Here is a 17,510-nt window from a genome sequence, read left to right on the forward strand (position 1 = left end):
TATCATCTGTGACCAAGGCACAGCCAAGTATTTGATTTGTACTAATGAATCTGACCGGGGAGTGCTACTCTGCCTGTGACCAAGAGTTTTATTTGGTAATTCCTTCTGCAAACATAACCTCCATTTTTTAGCATTTTTTTTAGCATATGACTCAAATGATGAATGAATTTAGGTTTCTATAGTACTACGTACAAATTTGGGGACAGTGAGTTTAGAAAGAGGCCACGTGATACGGCAGTGTGGCTGATAAACCGAGGACATATACTCAAGCTAGGGTTACTGTAACCTGGATATGGTGGCTCACTCCTGTAATTTCAGCATTTGAGAAACTGAGGCAAAAAAACTGTAGGACAGCCTGGGCTACACTGTAAGACCTTGTCTCAAAATGAAAACAGAACAAAAGAAACAGGACAGTCTAGTTCCAGGACTAGTGTGATCTGGTCGCTGCTGCTCTGGGTTAGACACACTCCTCAGTGCTGAGCTTGGATGCTGCAGTCTAGTGGACACAGCCATCGCCAATCTTGACCAGATGTACAGGACCCTCAGCATCCTAACTGGACTTGTCACCCACAAGGAAACCTACTTGCTTTTCTAGGATTACATACCTCCTTGGGTCCTCTTCTAGCCTTAATGTTTTGTTTTCCTAACTGAATCAGAGCTAAGTCAACTTTGTACCAGCTGCTATATAAAACACCACACGCAATGATCCATGTATATTAAATTAATGTAAGGAGCCACATCTCCTCAATGCCCTGAAGATGAAACTGTCAGTGAGAGGGCTGGATGGCCCTAAGCAAGTAGCTGTACCACCAAACATCCATGCACGAGACTGACATACTTAGCAATGCATCAGATTACCCACTGCCACAGAAATATCTGTGTGTCCTATGTCTCCCCTCACAATCACGAAGGTAGCCACAACCTCAGTACTGCTCGCTTCGGAATCGCTCACTGAGAGATGACAGTGCAGCTGTTTTCCTGCTTAACAAGAGTGGCCGCCTGCATTCCACACCAGAACATAATAAGCACCTTCATAACCAAAAGGAATGCTGACCTCAGCCCAGATAGGTCTTTCCAAAAGGAAAACTATGCTTAAAAAACATTCCGGGATGCTGCTGCTTGGATCAGAAGGTTCTGTGGACAGAGGCAGAGGGTGTAGAAGGAAGAACGCCTGCAATTAGACCCCCGCTTCTTCCTGCGAGTAAGTGTGCTCCAGATGCTTCCACCCGCAGAAAAGTGGAGGGTGGGCAAAAGATGTCCGAAGCTGGGCCTCAGGGAAACAGTGTGCTTACAGGCAGGGTGGCGTGATGCACATGCCAGAAATGGCCCAGGGGACAAGCACACACACAACAGCTCCAGTGCCCTGCCCTGCGTACTCTGCAGAGACTGAGGATGGCACCTATCAGTCTGACTCACCATATCTTTGTTGGTCAAGGCCTTGGGATCATTTATGTTATTTTTCAGTAAGTTGCATGCAGATAACATCTTTTCACTTAATTCATACCTAAAAAGAGGAAAAGAGAGAGAAAAAGAGAGAGAAAGCTCAGGCTTGTCCATAAAAGGAAAGTGATTTTTATCTCAACCTCTATAGACCTTTAGAAGACAGTGGCTGTGAGCCAGCCTTAAGCAGGCTGCAATGGCTGGCAGTGTCTCTAGGCATCTGCAGTTGATGTCATCACACAAAGCCAATACCTTTGGCCAGAGATCAAAGGCTTTGTAAGGGTAGCTTCCAGCTACATCCGTCTGGCTTTTAGGACACTGTGAAATAACATTTGGAGAATTTTTGTTCCTTTTATTGTTAAGTTCTTAAAAATATTTTTACTCCTTAAGAGGTTAAGGAGGTCTAAATTAGTACACATCCACCACTGATTTAAATTAATATAAATCCACTACCACACTAAACCCCTGACTCAAGAAGTGCATGTTTAACACATATAAAAAATTAAGAATCAGGAGTGGAGAGATGGCTTAGCAGTTAAAATGCTTGCCTACAAAGCCAAAGGACCAGGTTTGATTCCCAAAGACCAACATAAGCCAGATGCACAAGGTGGTGCATGTGTCTGGAGTTCATTTGCAGTGGCTGAAGGCCCTGGTGCGCCATTCTCTCTCCCTCCCCTCACAAATAAAATATAAAAAGTACATTACATCTCAATAGAGCTGTTTAAAAAGTCAGGTGTCAGGGCTGGGGAGATGGCCTAGCAGTTAAAGTGCTTGCCTGTGAAGCCAAAGGACCTTGGTTCAATTCCCCAGGACCTACATGAGCCAGAGTGACACATGCGTATGGAATTCGTTTGTAGTAGCTGAAGGTCCTGGTGTGGCCATTTTTTTTCTCTCTCTCTATCTGCCTGTTTCTCTCCCTCCCCTCCCCTCTCTCTGTCAAATAAATAAAATAAAGTTAGACGTCAAGACATTTAACCCATTTGAAAACATTTGGAAATGAGGGTAGAAGGACTTACCTTGTGTGAGCTAAACTTTCATTTGCCAAATGTGAAATATACCCTTTATATTTTACATAGTGGAAAACCATACTGAGGTTTTCATCTTTTCTTGTTTTATGACCATCAAACCCACATTTACTAATAGCGTCTAAAACTTACTGTATTTCAAAATATATGTCTTAGCCAGCCATAGCATGTGAGTTTTTTTCCAGCTGTTATTTATATTTTCAAGTCCAGTGCTGAATTTTTACCACCCAATAACCAACCACAGACATGCAGCCAACACATATCACCCTTACAATTAGTACAAGTTGGCTGAGGCCAAATACCTGTTTCTTATACACACACTGGTCCTGTAGCAACAATTCTGATACATACCAAGATATAAAATCTGAAATCTTAGCTAGGTGTGGTGGTGCATGCCTTTAATCCCAACACTCAGGAGGATGAGGTAGGAGGATTGCTATGAATTTGAGGCCAGCCTGAGACTACAGAATGAATGCCAAGTCAGCCTGGGCTAGAATGGGACCCTACTTCAAAAAACAAAACAAAAGAGCTGGGCATAGTGGCACACACCTTTAACCCCAGCACGTGGGAGGCAGAGGTAGGAGATCTCTGTGAGTTCCAGGCCACCCTGAGACTACATAGGTAATTCCAGGTTAGCCTGAGCTAGAGTGAGACTCTACTTTGAAAACCAAAAACCAAAACCCAAACAAACAAACAAAAACCCCTAATCTTGAAAAACAAGTATGCTGGTAACCAAAATTTTCATATATGTCTTTATATATATGGTGAGGTGAAGTAGACAGTGGGTCCTTGTGTAAAAATCAGACAGCAAGAAGTTAAAGTGTCAGAAAACGAAGGAGACTAGCAATCAAGCCATTCTCTTTGCTACCCTAAGAGATCTAGGAGATCCCATGCCCTGCATTTGTATTTATTATTAGCTTGATCAGATGTGCATGCCTTTGAGATATAGATAAGCCCAAACAAACAGATATAATTGCAAAATATCTGAATCAGTTAATTCTACTGCCCCCAAAACACTACATGTGGGAAGGTTTGGGAGGGGAGGGAAATGTACCACACCTCTCTCTGATTTCCACCTTCTCAGGTTCACATTCTTGAACCTGCATTTCATCTTCCACCCTGGCAGACTTGAAACCTTCAATATTAACTGCATGGTGCCCTTGCGCCATTCCCCGGGTGTCTTCGTCCTCCTCTTCCTCCTCCGCTTCTTCGGGAGGGTACTGAGTGACATCACACTCATCATCTGACTCGGAAGAAGAGCTTTCATCTGAGCTGGAATCATCACTTGAAGTTGTTTCATACCTAGGTGGTAATTGGGATTTCAGCAGATGCAAGGTATGCCCATAAAGACCCAGTGACAGAAATTCCTAAGAACGGAAAGCTGCCACCTGACTCCAGAAATTTCACCAGTGGTTTTAGACTCTAGGAGTTCAGAGAGTAATATCTACTTGAATTCCTGGTGGCTTTGAGTGGGTTTTGACTTTAGAGGGATAACTTGAGTTGACAACTGGTATCACATACCACTTGTTAAAAAAAAATCATCATTAAAAATGTTATTGCTGGGCATGGTGGCACACACATGCCTTTACTTCCGGCACTCAGGAAGCAGAGGTAGGAGCACTCGTGGGAGGCTGAGGCCAGCCTGAGACAACATGATGAATTCTAGGTCAGCCTGGGATAAAGGGAGACCCTACCTCAAAACACAAACAAACAAAAATGATACCACATTGGATAAACTAAGAGGAAAGTTACTTGATGGACTCCAAATATGCAGTGGCAAACTGTCTTTTTCTCTTCCATACTTTCTATTCTGCCCCATTCATTCTCCCATGCAAATGTAAACAGATCACATAAGTAACCAATACTTCCTCTGATACATGTTTTTGGAAATCTCTGGGGCCACGCCATTCAGTCAAGTTCATGATTTGGAAAACACCCACAATAATGTGAAGACTTGGTGGCCCACTTAGCTATAAGTTCCTCACCTGTTTGCACTGTTATTTTCTTGTTAAGTGATCAACTAATTACTTTGATTCAACTACTGGAGGATAAACAGGCTTCCACCTGGGCCAAGTGGAAATGAAGGAATAAATAATTTATCTACTTTGAGAACAAAGAACTGATGCATGGCTAGGGTTCTCTTCAGGCGAACTTTTGCTAATGAATACTGTGGGGAACTAAGTAAACAGCAACCCATGCTGAAGGATGATTGTCCCTGGGCCACGGAGCAAGGCCCAGCCTCTGCCCGCTCCCTTCTGCACGGTAACACAGTAAGTGCGCACAATTCACCAGCACGGCAGCCCTGCCCTGCGGGTGGCTGCTTTTTGCTGATGGCTATTTTCTCAGCTCAGAGATGAAGAGATGTCACCTGCTCAGCTTCCTCGGGTATCCTTGAAAGAGGGACATCTACTTAAGGACAGCAAGAGGAGGGAAGAAGAGAAGCCCAAATGCACCTTTCTGAGGAGGGAATCTTCCAGCACCAGATGTCACAGCATCCCACAAGAGACACCTTGAAATGTGACTTAAGTAGACAGGAGGCAAAGGATACGGACAGACGTTTGTTGAGCTCTAACACCGCCGTCTTTCCTTACCCGCCATTAATGCCGACAAACTGAAGATTCTTTTTGGTGCCATTTGCATCTTTATTCCCATCTTTCTTCTTCATGATGGACTTGAGTGTATTTTCATTATTTGGACATGCTGTAAAAAAGCGAATCAAGGTGGTCACAATTAAAACAACTCTTACGAGTGAATAGGCCTTCCTTCTCCCTGTACAGTTCTTTCCCCCTTATATTAGCAAATGTAGATCTTGGACTTTTTTTTTGTTTGTTTTGTTTTTCGAGGTAGGGTTTTACTCTAGCCCAGGCTGACCTGGAATTCACTATAGTCTCAGAGTGGCCTCTACTCACAGCGATCCTCCTACCTCTGCCTCCCAAGTGCTGGGATTAAAGGTGTATGCCACCATGCCCAGTTTGGAGCATTTATGTATGATAAACTTGTATAAAATTCATTGGAAAAGTGTTCACAAAGAAAATAATATTTTATTATGATATGTTCACTTAATCAGGGGGAAAATCCACCAGTATGTCCAGATAATACAAAACCAATGACAAGGGGGCATTTGTATCAGGTTTTACTGCTAATAAAGCAGTAAAAAAAAAGTTATGTGTTTGGCTAGAAAGATGGCTTAGTGGTTAAGCGCTTGCCTGTGAAGCCTAAGGACCCTGGTTCGAGGATTGATTCCCCAGGACTCACATCAGCCAGATACACAAGGGGGCACGCATGTCTGGAGTTCGTGTGCAGCGGCTGGAGGCCCTAGCGTGTCCATTCTCTCTCTATCTGCTTATTGCTCTGTCACTCTCAAATAAATAAATAAAAATAAACAAAAAAAAATTAAAAAGTTATGTCTTATTTCATCCTTGAAAAACACTTACACACTAAGGTAGGGATTGTTGGCATGCTTTTCCTTTAGCTGAGATAACCTAGAATACATCCATGCTTGCCAGGATGTGAGAGTGAAATGCTGTTGGTAATAGTTCAGAGTTTGTAGTGGGCAGCACGGCTGGCTTGCTCTGGTAAGGCCCATCTTGCAAACATTTATACAACCTTTCTTCTAGCTCAACACATAAGGCAGACATCAGCGGGAATGGTGGCAGTACTGGCCTACAAGCCAATACTTAGACTTGGGAAGAAACGTACCATAGAGTCCAGCAGCCATCTGATCATCCGTCAGGTTCACCGCAGCAGGTATAGTTCCCTGAGAGGGAAGGCTGTCCTGGCTCGTGATGGGCTTCCCTTCTGTGGTCCCCACCTTGTGCTCAGACCTGGATGTCTGCATGCCTAACAGCTCTCCTGACTGTAGGCCTCCACATTTACAAATACAGTCCAAATCATTTCCTGTCCAGAAAGAGATGGGTAGAATATTTGGTACTAGGAATGGACAAAATAGAATTAAAGTCATTTTTATAAAAATAAAAGTAAATATTTTCACAACTCATGCTTTTTTTTTTAGGTGTTTCTCACCCTGTGGTCTCTTTTTAATTAAATGGTACCACTTAAGCCACAGAAACTCAACCCTCAGCCAGGCGTGGTGGCACATGCCTTTAATCCCAGCACTGGGGAGGCAGAGGTAGGAGTTCGAGGCCACCCTGAGACTACAGAGTGAATTCCAGGTCAGCCTGGGCTAGAGTGAGACCCTACCTCAGGAAAAAAAAAAAAAAAAAAGAAAAGAAAGAAAGAAAGAACCTCAACCCTCTATGGCTTCAATGACTTTTCCCTGGTCATCACATATGTGGAACTGCTAAAGCTTTCCTTTTTCTGTCTGACCCCTCCTCTGGGGCTCGAGGTGACTGGAGTTGCCCTTGGCACACGGCTGCCAGCCATGCTCTCACTGGGCTCTAATGCCATCATGACTGGCTGAAGCAAACCCTGAAACATCCTCTCAGGAAATGAAGTCCATGCAGCCTCGTCCCGTACCTGAGCCATGCACAACCTGGCGTCAGCTTGCCACTTCCATTTCATTCCCATTTCCTATGGTCTGGGGGAGTAGGAGCTTCGTCCAGAGGTTCTAGGGTGGCTGCTCCACCTACAATGCCTGTCTCTCCATCTCCACACCTCCTTTCCCTTCCCTCCCTCCCTGAGCTAAAACCAGCTGCTCTCTTTTCTCTGAGTTCGCAGCTCATTTTCCTCACCGTCTTCCGGGATCTATACAACAGTGTGCAGAATAATCACTGTTTCAGATTCCCTTCTAGACTAACCATTTTCTGGTTAACTGCCTCTCATCATGTCTGTCAGACTGCTTCTCCACAGGTTAAGCACTCACTTCATATTTGCTCACTGACTGAGGCAAGAAAATTGGATTAAATAATATCCTGTAATTTATACATAGGTATGTCACAGAATTTTCATTGTGGTTGACATTGGATAATATTTATAATACATGATTAAAAGCAAATGAGATTCCATTTATATTATGGTCCCATATAAATACAACAGTATACATAAACACCAAAACAAAATAGCTATGGTGACTTTTAAGTTTGTCTGCATTTAGTACTTTTTTTTTAATAGCAAATATGGATTAGCTGTGCTCAAAATCACTCTTAAGCCCCTCAAATAATCTTTAAAAATTATTTATATTTTTATTTATTTGATGAGGGAGAGAGAATGGGCACAAGAGAGCTTCCAGCCACTGCAAACAAACTCCAGACACATGTGCCACCTTGTGCATCTGGCTTACATGGGTCCTGGGGAATCGAACCTGGATCCTTTGGCTTTGTAGGCAAGTGCCTTAATCACTAAGGCATCTCTCCAGCCCTTAAAAGTAATTTTTACTTAGTAGTATGGTTTCTAGAAATAATACTAAGGATGTACTAAGACAGGATTGTCATTGCTCCTACATTTCCAACACCAATAAGCTGACATCACAGATTGCTCCTAAGACACTAGTGAACACCTAAAGCCAAATGCAAGTGACACATGTGTCTGGAGCTTGTTTGCAGTGGCACTAAGCCCCAGCATGCCCATTCTCATTTCTCATTCGCTTTCTCTCTTTCTTTCTCTCTCTCTGTGTATATGTTTTGTTTTGGTTTTGGTTTTTCAAGGTAGGGTCTGACTCTAGTCCAGGCTGACCTGGAATTCACTATGGAGTCTCAGAGTGGCCTTGAACTCACAGTGATCCTCCTACCTCTGCCTCCCGAGGGCTGGGATTAAAGGCATGCACCACTACACCCAGCCCCCTAAATGGTTTTTTGAGGCAAGGTCTCACTCTAGCTCAGGATAAATTGGAGCTGTGTCGCCAGGCTCACCTGGAACTGTGTAGCTCAGGCTGGCCTTGAACTCACAGTGATCCTCCTACCTTAGGCTCCCAAGTGTTAGGATTAAAGGCATAAGCTACCATACCCAGGTAAACTAGGACTTTTTAAAGCTTCTGAAATCCTGGTCCAACTCCTGATGTAGCTTAGTCCTGTTTAAACCAAGCTGTCCCATGACTGGGGTCAGGGTGGCCTTGTGACACCATTCCTCCCAGCTCTGTGTCTATCCCCAGCAGCCTATTCACCAGGTGTGGGCATGTCAGTCTCTTTCATAATCAGTTCTATCAAGGCTCCTTACAAGACTTGATCCAAATCCCACTTCCTCTATAGCCTTTACTTCCAGGATTCCATTCCTCTTTGCTGCATCACTGCCCCAGAGCACTCAACGTGCAGATGAAGATGCACCCTGCTCCGTGATCTGTTTCACGTGCCTCTCCTTCACAGGAAGGCAGGCTCCCTGAACACTTTCTTGCTGCACGCCTTTCTAGTGTCTTATGCAGGGATTACAGCAGTGCTGCACAATGGTGGAAAGTTGTGTGATTCTACTAGAAGATGCAAGGTTGCTGCCAAGGCCTACAGGTAAGACAGACAGAAAGGCCATGAGACATCAAACTCATTCCTATGAGTCAAGTCAGGAGAACTGCCCCTGTTGCTACAGACTCTGTCTTGGATGGTGTTCAAATTCTGGCTGGGCTTCAATGGTCCATGCGTGGTTCCTTGAGTTTGACAAGGGCCCCGTGAGACAGAAGCACCATGTGGGGTGACATATGCGCCAGCACTCGCCTCTGACAAAGGGCTGCCCTGTGTAAGCTAAATGGAGGAAATGGGTCACCAGGAAAGGTATAAACAGAGTGACCAACAAACAAAATTCAGTAAGATGATCTTAACTCTGGCTACACTTTACAATCACCTAGCAGGGAGTGAAGCTATTAAAAGTACAGATAAAGTGAACTGTGTGCTGGGGAGCTCAGGCGTCAGCACAGTTTAACCTTTCCTGGGGTGATTCAGTTAGGTAGCCAGGATGGAGAACTACTGAATTAAATTAAGCAACATAAAACTTGACTGCTAAAAGCAAAGAGTACAAACTCCCCCGGGGTCTCAGGTTATCAACCTGGATGCCTCTGCATTCAGAGAAATCGCTGGTGGTTTAGTTAACGGTCCTGAACCACTGATGGCTGCAATCCAAGGAGAACATCACATGTTACCCAAACAATAGAATAAAGCAAGAACGGTGATGACAAAACATCCCTAGAATTTTGGCCTTCTGGTCCTGGTGCTCCACACTCTCATCAGGTAGCAATGGTTCCCAGAGGCATAAGTGAGGAGGGATCTAGGGAGTGGGCAACTGTGGAGTTGTCTGTCATTAACTTAAAGTGGTCATAAATGTCAATAAAGCATGGACCTTATTTTACAACATGGCTGGGTTAGTGATGCATAAAAAACAGTGAGAGACAGAAATCTCAGTGTTCTGGAAGAATGCAGCATTAATTCAATGCATTAAATCTAATTCTAAAGTGCATGTAGCATTTAATATACAGACGATCATAATAGCTAAGGCAAACTACAATGAAAAGCAAGTTACTTAAAATGATAACCTTATTTTAGAACTTTAGGAATGCTAGAAGCAAACTACGTAATCAGAAAAGTAATTCTATAAAGCTGGAAGTTTCACAGGGGTTCTCTTTGCCCCAATTTCTCTGTGACATTTATTCATCTGGAATGTTGCAAGTTGATGGAATACAGCAATGGGTTTCTATTTGTTAAAAAAAAAACAACAACAACAAAAAAAAAACCTGACTTTTAAAATGTATTAAAATGGATTTTCAAAGTCTTGTTCCCAAATGTCAACTATTCTAGCAAACAAATCTCTGCACTCTGAACAGGGTAGCCAGCTAAGTAACCCTGCTGGGCTGCCAAATTTCTAGCATTCTGATTGTGTTAAAAACTATTTTTATTATTCTTTATTTGAGAAAGGGAGAGGGAGAAAATGGGTATACCAGGGCCACTAGCCACTGTAAACAAACTTTAGACTCATGTGCCACCTTGTGTGCCTGGCTTATGTGGGTCCTGGGTAATCAAACCTGAGTCCTTTGGCTTTGCAGGCAAGTGTCTTTACTGCTAGGCCATTTCTCCAGCCCTCTGACTGGATTTAAAAAAAAAAAACACCTAGATCACTGGGCGTGGTGGCACATGCCTTTAATCCCAGCACTTGGGAGGCAGAGGTAGGAGGATCACCATGAGGTCAAGACAACCCTGAGACTACATAATGAATTCCAGATCAGCCTGGGCAAGAGCGAGACCGTAACTCATCCCCAACCAAACCAAACCAAACCAAACAACAAAAAACCTAGCTCTCTAGTCAAGAACCAGTAGAAACTGGTTCATTATGGGGACCACAATCACTTAGATATTTCCCAAAGTGCAACGAAGGATGAAAGGGATCTGAAGTGACCCTTCTTCACTGGTTTGTGGAGCAGATCACAGAGATTCTTCAGGAAGAACCTTCTATTCTGTGTATAGTCTTTCCAGGGGACAATGTGTGGCTTTGCTAGAGAGTCCAGTCCTGTGTTTGCACGCTGTCTGTCCTCCTGGTGCTCTGGCCAGCACCACAAGCAACGCCTCAAGTGTGTACACTGGCAGGTCACAGAGGCAGTTTAATCATTTCTAGAGCTGTTTGTGTCACTGTCCCGAGAACAGACCAAACGGCTGCTAAGACTGTATCTAAAGAGGGCACTCACTTAGAAATTAAGATACTAGAGGGTGGATTAAGAACCAAGTTCTCCCTCACCACAACCCCACCCACATTTAAGTTAATACATACCATCCTATAACTTGCCCTAGAAAGCCCACGCTGACAGGCTGAATTAAGTAAAGCTCGGTTAAAGTGGGCTCTATGCTCCTCCCAGAGCAGCGAGGAGGCCCTCCCAGCCTTCTGGGCCTCCGAAGCCTTGACCGCAGTTGAGCCCTGAGCGCGTCTCACTTGTACATTATTTGGTACCTGACATCTGTTGCCCCAGATGATCATTCACCTGGCATATCCTGTCACAGTCCCCATTCTCTTCATGGGATACGTTCACATCTCTTTGGTGCAGTACCACATTTTGCATACAGTTGACATGTAATGCATAGCTATCAACTGAACAGAGGAGAGCAGTGCTGACTGTAAACATCTTTACTCAGGTGAGTGACTTTCTGCTTGGAAAAAAAATCAACAATGATGACCTTTGTCATTTGACTGGATAACCATGAACTCTGATGAACTCAAAGCCACTTCAGTTTCCTAAAAAATTACCAATCTCCATGCTTTAGCCTGAGATGAGCTGCAAACTTCAGCGTTTAGTCAAGGTTTAGGCGTCAAAATAAACCTGCATCATTTTTTTTTTCCAGAACACAGTTGGTATCTCACTAATACCCATTTAGAAAGATCAGTTTAAAAGACTTTCAAACAAGTGTTAATTAAAGGGCAGAATTAAATCCTTAAAAAGATTTTTCCCTCGGGGCTGAAGTGGCTTTTCCCAAGGCTATTAAACAAATGACCTGGGTCTGCACTTGCTTTCAAAGGTCAGATATTACTTTTGAGTGGTAATTATATACTGCCTTCATAAGAAAGGTCCAAACACAAAAGGATTCACAAAGCTATGGGCCTCACATTAAGGACCTCTGCTTACAGGGGGGAGGGGATGCAGCTCCTCACCAGAGCCCTGGTTCATCCCCAGTACAGAAACAAATAACCTCTGCTCTAAGGCCACTTATTCCCATGTTCCCCTGAAACTGGGGTGCTTTCTGGGTGATAGATGGTGGCCTTGTTACAGAGCTACTTTTATAGACATATTCCACTGGGAGGGAACCTGGGAGAAAAATTCAGCTTAACCCTCTTTTTTGACACAGATGAACACGGGTCCTTTTCTCTGTAGGACAAGGAGTCAGCTCAACCTTATCAGGCCATTAGACACTCCAGGGTTCTAGATACACTTGGTTTGGATTACTTTGATGCTGTTATAGCATTTTAGAAAGTGGTACATAGCTGGGCGGGGTGGTGTATGCCTTTGATCTCAGCACCTGGGAGGCAGAGGTAGGAGGATCACTGTGAGTTTCGAGGCCACCTGAGACTACACAGTGTAATTCCAGGTCAGCCTGGGCTAGAGTGAGACCCTACCTCGAAAAACAAAACAAAACAAAACAAAACAAAACAAAACAAAACAAAACAAAAAGTAGTACATAGCAGGAGAAGACTAACAAGAAGTGGTATCCTGTAACAATTCTATTCCTTGTTCTTGCTTTGGCTAGGATTTTGTTCCATGTATTTATTTTCATAGCTACAAGAATGATTTCAACAAACCAAGATCACAAAGACTGCAAACATGGAAGCTGATTGAGAGCAGCAGTTCCTTCACTATGAAAGATAAACCTTCTATAAGCCATGCCGAGGCAGTGAAGCTCTGCCTTTATTTGCTCAGAGACAGTTATATATTTTTAGTATATTTGTAACTCTGAGTCATTTGTCTAGAATTTTGTTCCTCCTCCTCCTTCTTTCTTTCTGGAAACAGAAAAAAACAAAAACAAAATAAAGCATCCACTCCTCAAGTCAAGACAACCTGACTGATTTAAAGGAAAAATAAAAATTACTTCCTAAGGTTTCTAGTGATCATGGTGGCCCATGCCTGTAATCCCAGCACCTTGGGAGGTCTGGGACAGGGGGTCACGTGTGGCCCACGCTGCACAGTGAGACCCTGTTGAGGCAGGGTGGGAATGAACTTATTTCCTCTGAACATGTTATTATTTATTTGCAAACAGGGTTGGGGGAAATGGGCATGCCAGGGGCTCCTGTCACTGCAAACAAACTCTAGATGCATGTGCCACTTTGTGCATCTGGTTTTCCATGGGTACTGGGGAATCAAACCTGGGCAATCAGGTTTTGCTAGCAAGCGCCTTTAACCACTGAGCAATCTCTCCAGCTCCTCCTCTGAACATTTTAACTGTATGAAAGAAATAACAAACCATAGATATCTTATACTACCAGGAGTTGAATAACATGTTATGGCACATTCTTAGTCACACTAACTTCCAACTGCATTAAAGTCATGACATGTTATCAAAAAAACCTGAGAAAAAGGTTGTGGCCACTTAGGTAAGCAAAATACGGAGCGGAATACATGATTCCTGATTCAAATTTTTTTTAGAAGTGGGAAGTATATTTCTAAAATGTAGGCCTGTAGACCTGCACACAGGGGTGACTACTACTGAATGGTTAGCTTATGAGCACACAGTCTCATGTTGATCAAAATAATGTTGTGGCCGGGCGTGGTGGCACATGCCTTTAATCCCAGCACTTGGGAGGCAGAGGTAGGAGGATTGCCATGAGTTCAAGGCCACCCTGAGACTCCATAGTGAATTCCAGGTCAGCCTGGGCTAGAGTGAGACCCTACCTTGAAAAACAAAAACAAAAACAAAAAAACAAAAAAACCCACAAAACAAAACAATGTTGTATACACGAACAAGTGATACCACCATCAACTTCTCAGCTCTAGACAAAATGACTCTGTGGAATTGGTACTAATACACATTGCTTTGAACTTTAATATTAGTTCTGAACAACTCTGGTCTGATAATTTATCATAATTATTTCCTTCATTTTATATATTTATTTACTCTGATAAAACTGTTAATTGGGGAGGCATAATAATTGGGAAGGAGAGAAGGCCACAAGCCAGAATAATGAAGCTCAAAATTTGGGATAAAAACCAAAGATGACTCACAAAATGTTTGTTTGGCCATTATTCCATTTCTCAAAGAAAAACAACAGCAAGGGCAGCCAGCTTTCACTGGACCCTTACACTCCATGCACCCTCACTCCTGACTGACTCAGTCTTAAAAAAAATTATTAATTTATTCACAGAGAATGAGGAGATAAAGAGAGAGAAAGGGAGAGAGAGAGACAGAGAGAAGGAGGGAAAGAATGGGCACACCAGGGCATCCAGCAGCTGCAAATGAACTCCAGATGCATGTGCCACCTTATGTGGGTCCTGGGGAATAGGATCTGGGTTCTTTGTCTTTGTAGGCAAGTGCTTCAACCACTAAGCAATCTCTCCAGCCCTCAATCTTTTATTTACTTATTTATTGGAGAAAGAGAGAGAGAGAGAAAGAGAAAGAGAAAGAGAAAGAGAAAGAGAAAGAGAAAGAGAAAGAGAAAGAGAAAGAGAAAGAGAAAGAGAAAGAGGCAGACAGAAAGAGAGGCAGATATATAGAGAGAATGGGCATGCCAGGGCCTTCAGCCACTGCAAAGGAACTCCAGACACATGTGCCACTTTGTGCATCTGGCTTACGTGTATACTGGGGAATTATATCTGAGTCCTTTAGCTTTGCAATCAGGTACCTTAAAGGCTAAGCCATCTCTCCAGCCCTCGTCCATCTTCATTACAACCCTGTGAGGAGACAAAGATGCTTGTTCTAATGGCAAAGGGAGAATTTAAACTCAGACTGCTTCGGAGCCCCAAATCAAGACTTTGAAAGTATTAGATTCATACAAATGATTATTTATACTCCTAAGTACATGTCAAACCCAAAGTTCTTATTATTTTGGGGTGAAGAAGAGAAAGTAAGAATGAATAACTTTGAGTCTGCATATGTATCTGACACTGGGTGAGCAATATTCTACATCTGAAGGTGGGCTTAGAAATCCACACTGGACTTTTCACCCACTTCTTTCTCCACAGCATGCAGACAGTAAGAATCTTATTTTTCAATATCAAGCTGCTTGAAGTTTTAGCCGGTAAAGCAAGGACCTTACTGTGGGTGAGTCCTGGGTTAAATTCCTGCCTTAGAAGAACTTGAGAGAAACATGGCTACCATACACAAATACCATGTGAATTACAGACAAACTGTAATACTGCTCTTGTGTGCGCTGACATGAGTGTCACTATGACTAAACACAGGCTATGTAAATATGTATTGTTTTGTTCCCAAATACTGTGAGCTGCACAGGCTTTAGCTGATTAACTAGGTGTTCATTTTCAGAGCCTGACATAAACACTGGTGTGTGGAATGCCAGCATGACTGGAAATAGGCCAACACATGCTGCGGCCCGGCCAGACAAAGCTTTCCTCCTGCTCTCCATGCTTGGGGGCCACACAGATTATTCCAGTGATACAGCTGAGTATGTCTGACAAGAATGTGAAACAGAACCCGCTGCTTGGGGAGGAGGGAGGAAAGGATGGCTGGGAAGAGCATGTTTTCATAATCCCCTCTGCCAGCTGTGTGTGGTGGTGCTGAAGAATTTTATTTTTACTTCAACATGTGACATCATGATTTTTAAAAGGATGTGGAGGCATATTATAGCTACCTAATATCTGGCTTCAGTCCATAGATCATTTTGATCTTTTTTATTCTAAAATAACTGCCCCCCGTACAAACACTTTACTTTCTAAACTGCAAATATCTTCACATCAGTTGTCCTGTTCAATAAACTATGTGTTCAACAGCAGGTAATAAAAACTAATAATTACTCAGTTTGAAACTTTAAACCTAAGAGGATACTAAAAAGCCTATTTCAGACTATTTTAATAACTGCCCTTGCAAGCTGTAAAGGGAAACAGACTGGAAATTTTGCCAATGGCTACTAAAATCTATGCTGCACATTTTCACTAAAACTTAATTTGGTGCATGCTTGTCTCCCCAGGTAATGCTGGTTCAAGAGAACTGTAGCACCAGGAATGGAAGTCTGGTGTGCGGCCCAGGCTGAGTTCTCAATGATTAGCTCTGATTTAAAGGAAAGCTAAGATGAGCAGGAATCTCAGTAGAGATGGGAGAGACAAAAATGTACACAGCTGTCAAAGTTAGCGGAGGAAAAACGCCCCCCCCCCCCCGCCCCCTTATCTCAAGCTGACTCTCTGGACCACTCCATGCCCTCTGCCCATAACTAGAGCCATGGTCTTCGCAGTATTGGTTTCTTTCTGACCTATCACAGTTCTCTCCTCCTCTGCCTGTGATCTGGCTAGCATGTCAACACAGCCAGGAAGGGACCTTGAACTACTTTTGGAGCCTGTACCTATGCTTGAGATGGAGAAGGAATTCAATGGTTAACATTTCTTATAAAAATGCAAGAAGGGACAGTGTGTTTGTGTGTGTGTTGGGGGTGGGGGTGGCAGGGCCTCTTGCCACTGCAAACTAACTCCAGGTGCATGCACCACTTTGTGCATCTGGCTTTACATGGGTCCTGGGAATCAAACTTGGGGGGTGGCAGTCTTTGCAAGCAAGTACCCCTAACTGCTGAGCCATCTCCCCAGCCTAGTTACTTACTGCTATCTTAATAAAAATGACTTGATGTGCCTAACCCTTCCTAAAATGTTAACTAAGAACAATTTGCTCCAGTGTTTTAAATTGGTAATATACTAATCATTATGGACACAAACGTATGGAATTTTTTTCCAGGCAGCTCTGTGTAAAATGAGCAAGTACATAAATGGAAGGCAGGCAAGAAAGCATCATATAAAACTGGCCACCACAGAAGACACCTCCTGGCCAGCTGGTTCTCCTTCACTTGTTTGCACCTGTCTCTGTCCGTCTACACCAGAGGCCACAGGAACTGAGATGACCAGAGTCTGCAGAGCTGATGATATTCATTCAACCCGTTGCCATGTGAAAACTTTCTCTATGACTCCAGAAGTTCAAAGAATCCTTACTTCCTGGAAAAACAATCTCCCTAGTCTTTCCTCCTATGGTTTGAATCTTCTGCTTAAAAGGTCATGCGTTAGAAATTCGACTAATGTCACTATCATAGGCACATTATGTCAGGACTCGATAGCACACTCACTCTTTCTCGCCATGTGATGCCTTTCACCTTGTTATGACAGAACAAGAAGGTCTGCACAGGAAGCTGGTTGCTGTACTTTGGCTTTTGGTTTGCTTATTTGGTTTCTTTTGTTTTTTTGAGATAGGGTTTCACTAACTCTAGCCCAGACTGACTTGTAATTCATTATGTAGTCTCAGGACTGCCTTGAACTCACAGCGATCCTGCTACCTTTGCCTCCCGAGTGCTGGGATTAAAGACATGTGCCACCATGCCCAGCTTATACATTGAAACTTCCTAGCCTCCAGAACCATTAGCTGCTCTTTATTTATTTTCAGTTTACTTACTTTTGCAGGTGTGTCTGTATTGGGATGGGGAAGGCATATTAGTGTCTCTTATTGGTGCAAATGAACACTAGATGCGTGTACCATTTTGTGTATCTGGCTT

General features: G+C 43.3%; 1 protein-coding gene across 3 annotated transcripts in view; it reads right to left on the reverse strand.

The window, feature by feature from the left end:
- The window catches only part of Kank1 (KN motif and ankyrin repeat domains 1), a 270,405-nt gene that overhangs the window by 9,342 nt on the left and 243,553 nt on the right, over positions 1-17,510 (reverse strand). For 2 of the 3 annotated variants that reach the window (XM_004653151.2, XM_045145270.1), the window contains 4 exons: positions 6,165-6,362; positions 5,057-5,165; positions 3,525-3,767; positions 1,417-1,504 (listed from right to left, as the gene is read on the reverse strand). In XM_004653151.2, the coding sequence (XP_004653208.2) occupies positions 1,417-1,504; positions 3,525-3,767; positions 5,057-5,165; positions 6,165-6,362 (638 nt within the window). The remainder of the gene's footprint in view (positions 1-1,416; positions 1,505-3,524; positions 3,768-5,056; positions 5,166-6,164; positions 6,363-17,510) is intronic. The other variant, XM_045145275.1, reaches the window with a different exon arrangement.

The sequence above is a fragment of the Jaculus jaculus genome, chromosome 1 (genome assembly GCF_020740685.1).
Source record: "Jaculus jaculus isolate mJacJac1 chromosome 1, mJacJac1.mat.Y.cur, whole genome shotgun sequence".
Lineage (NCBI taxonomy): Eukaryota > Metazoa > Chordata > Mammalia > Rodentia > Dipodidae > Jaculus > Jaculus jaculus.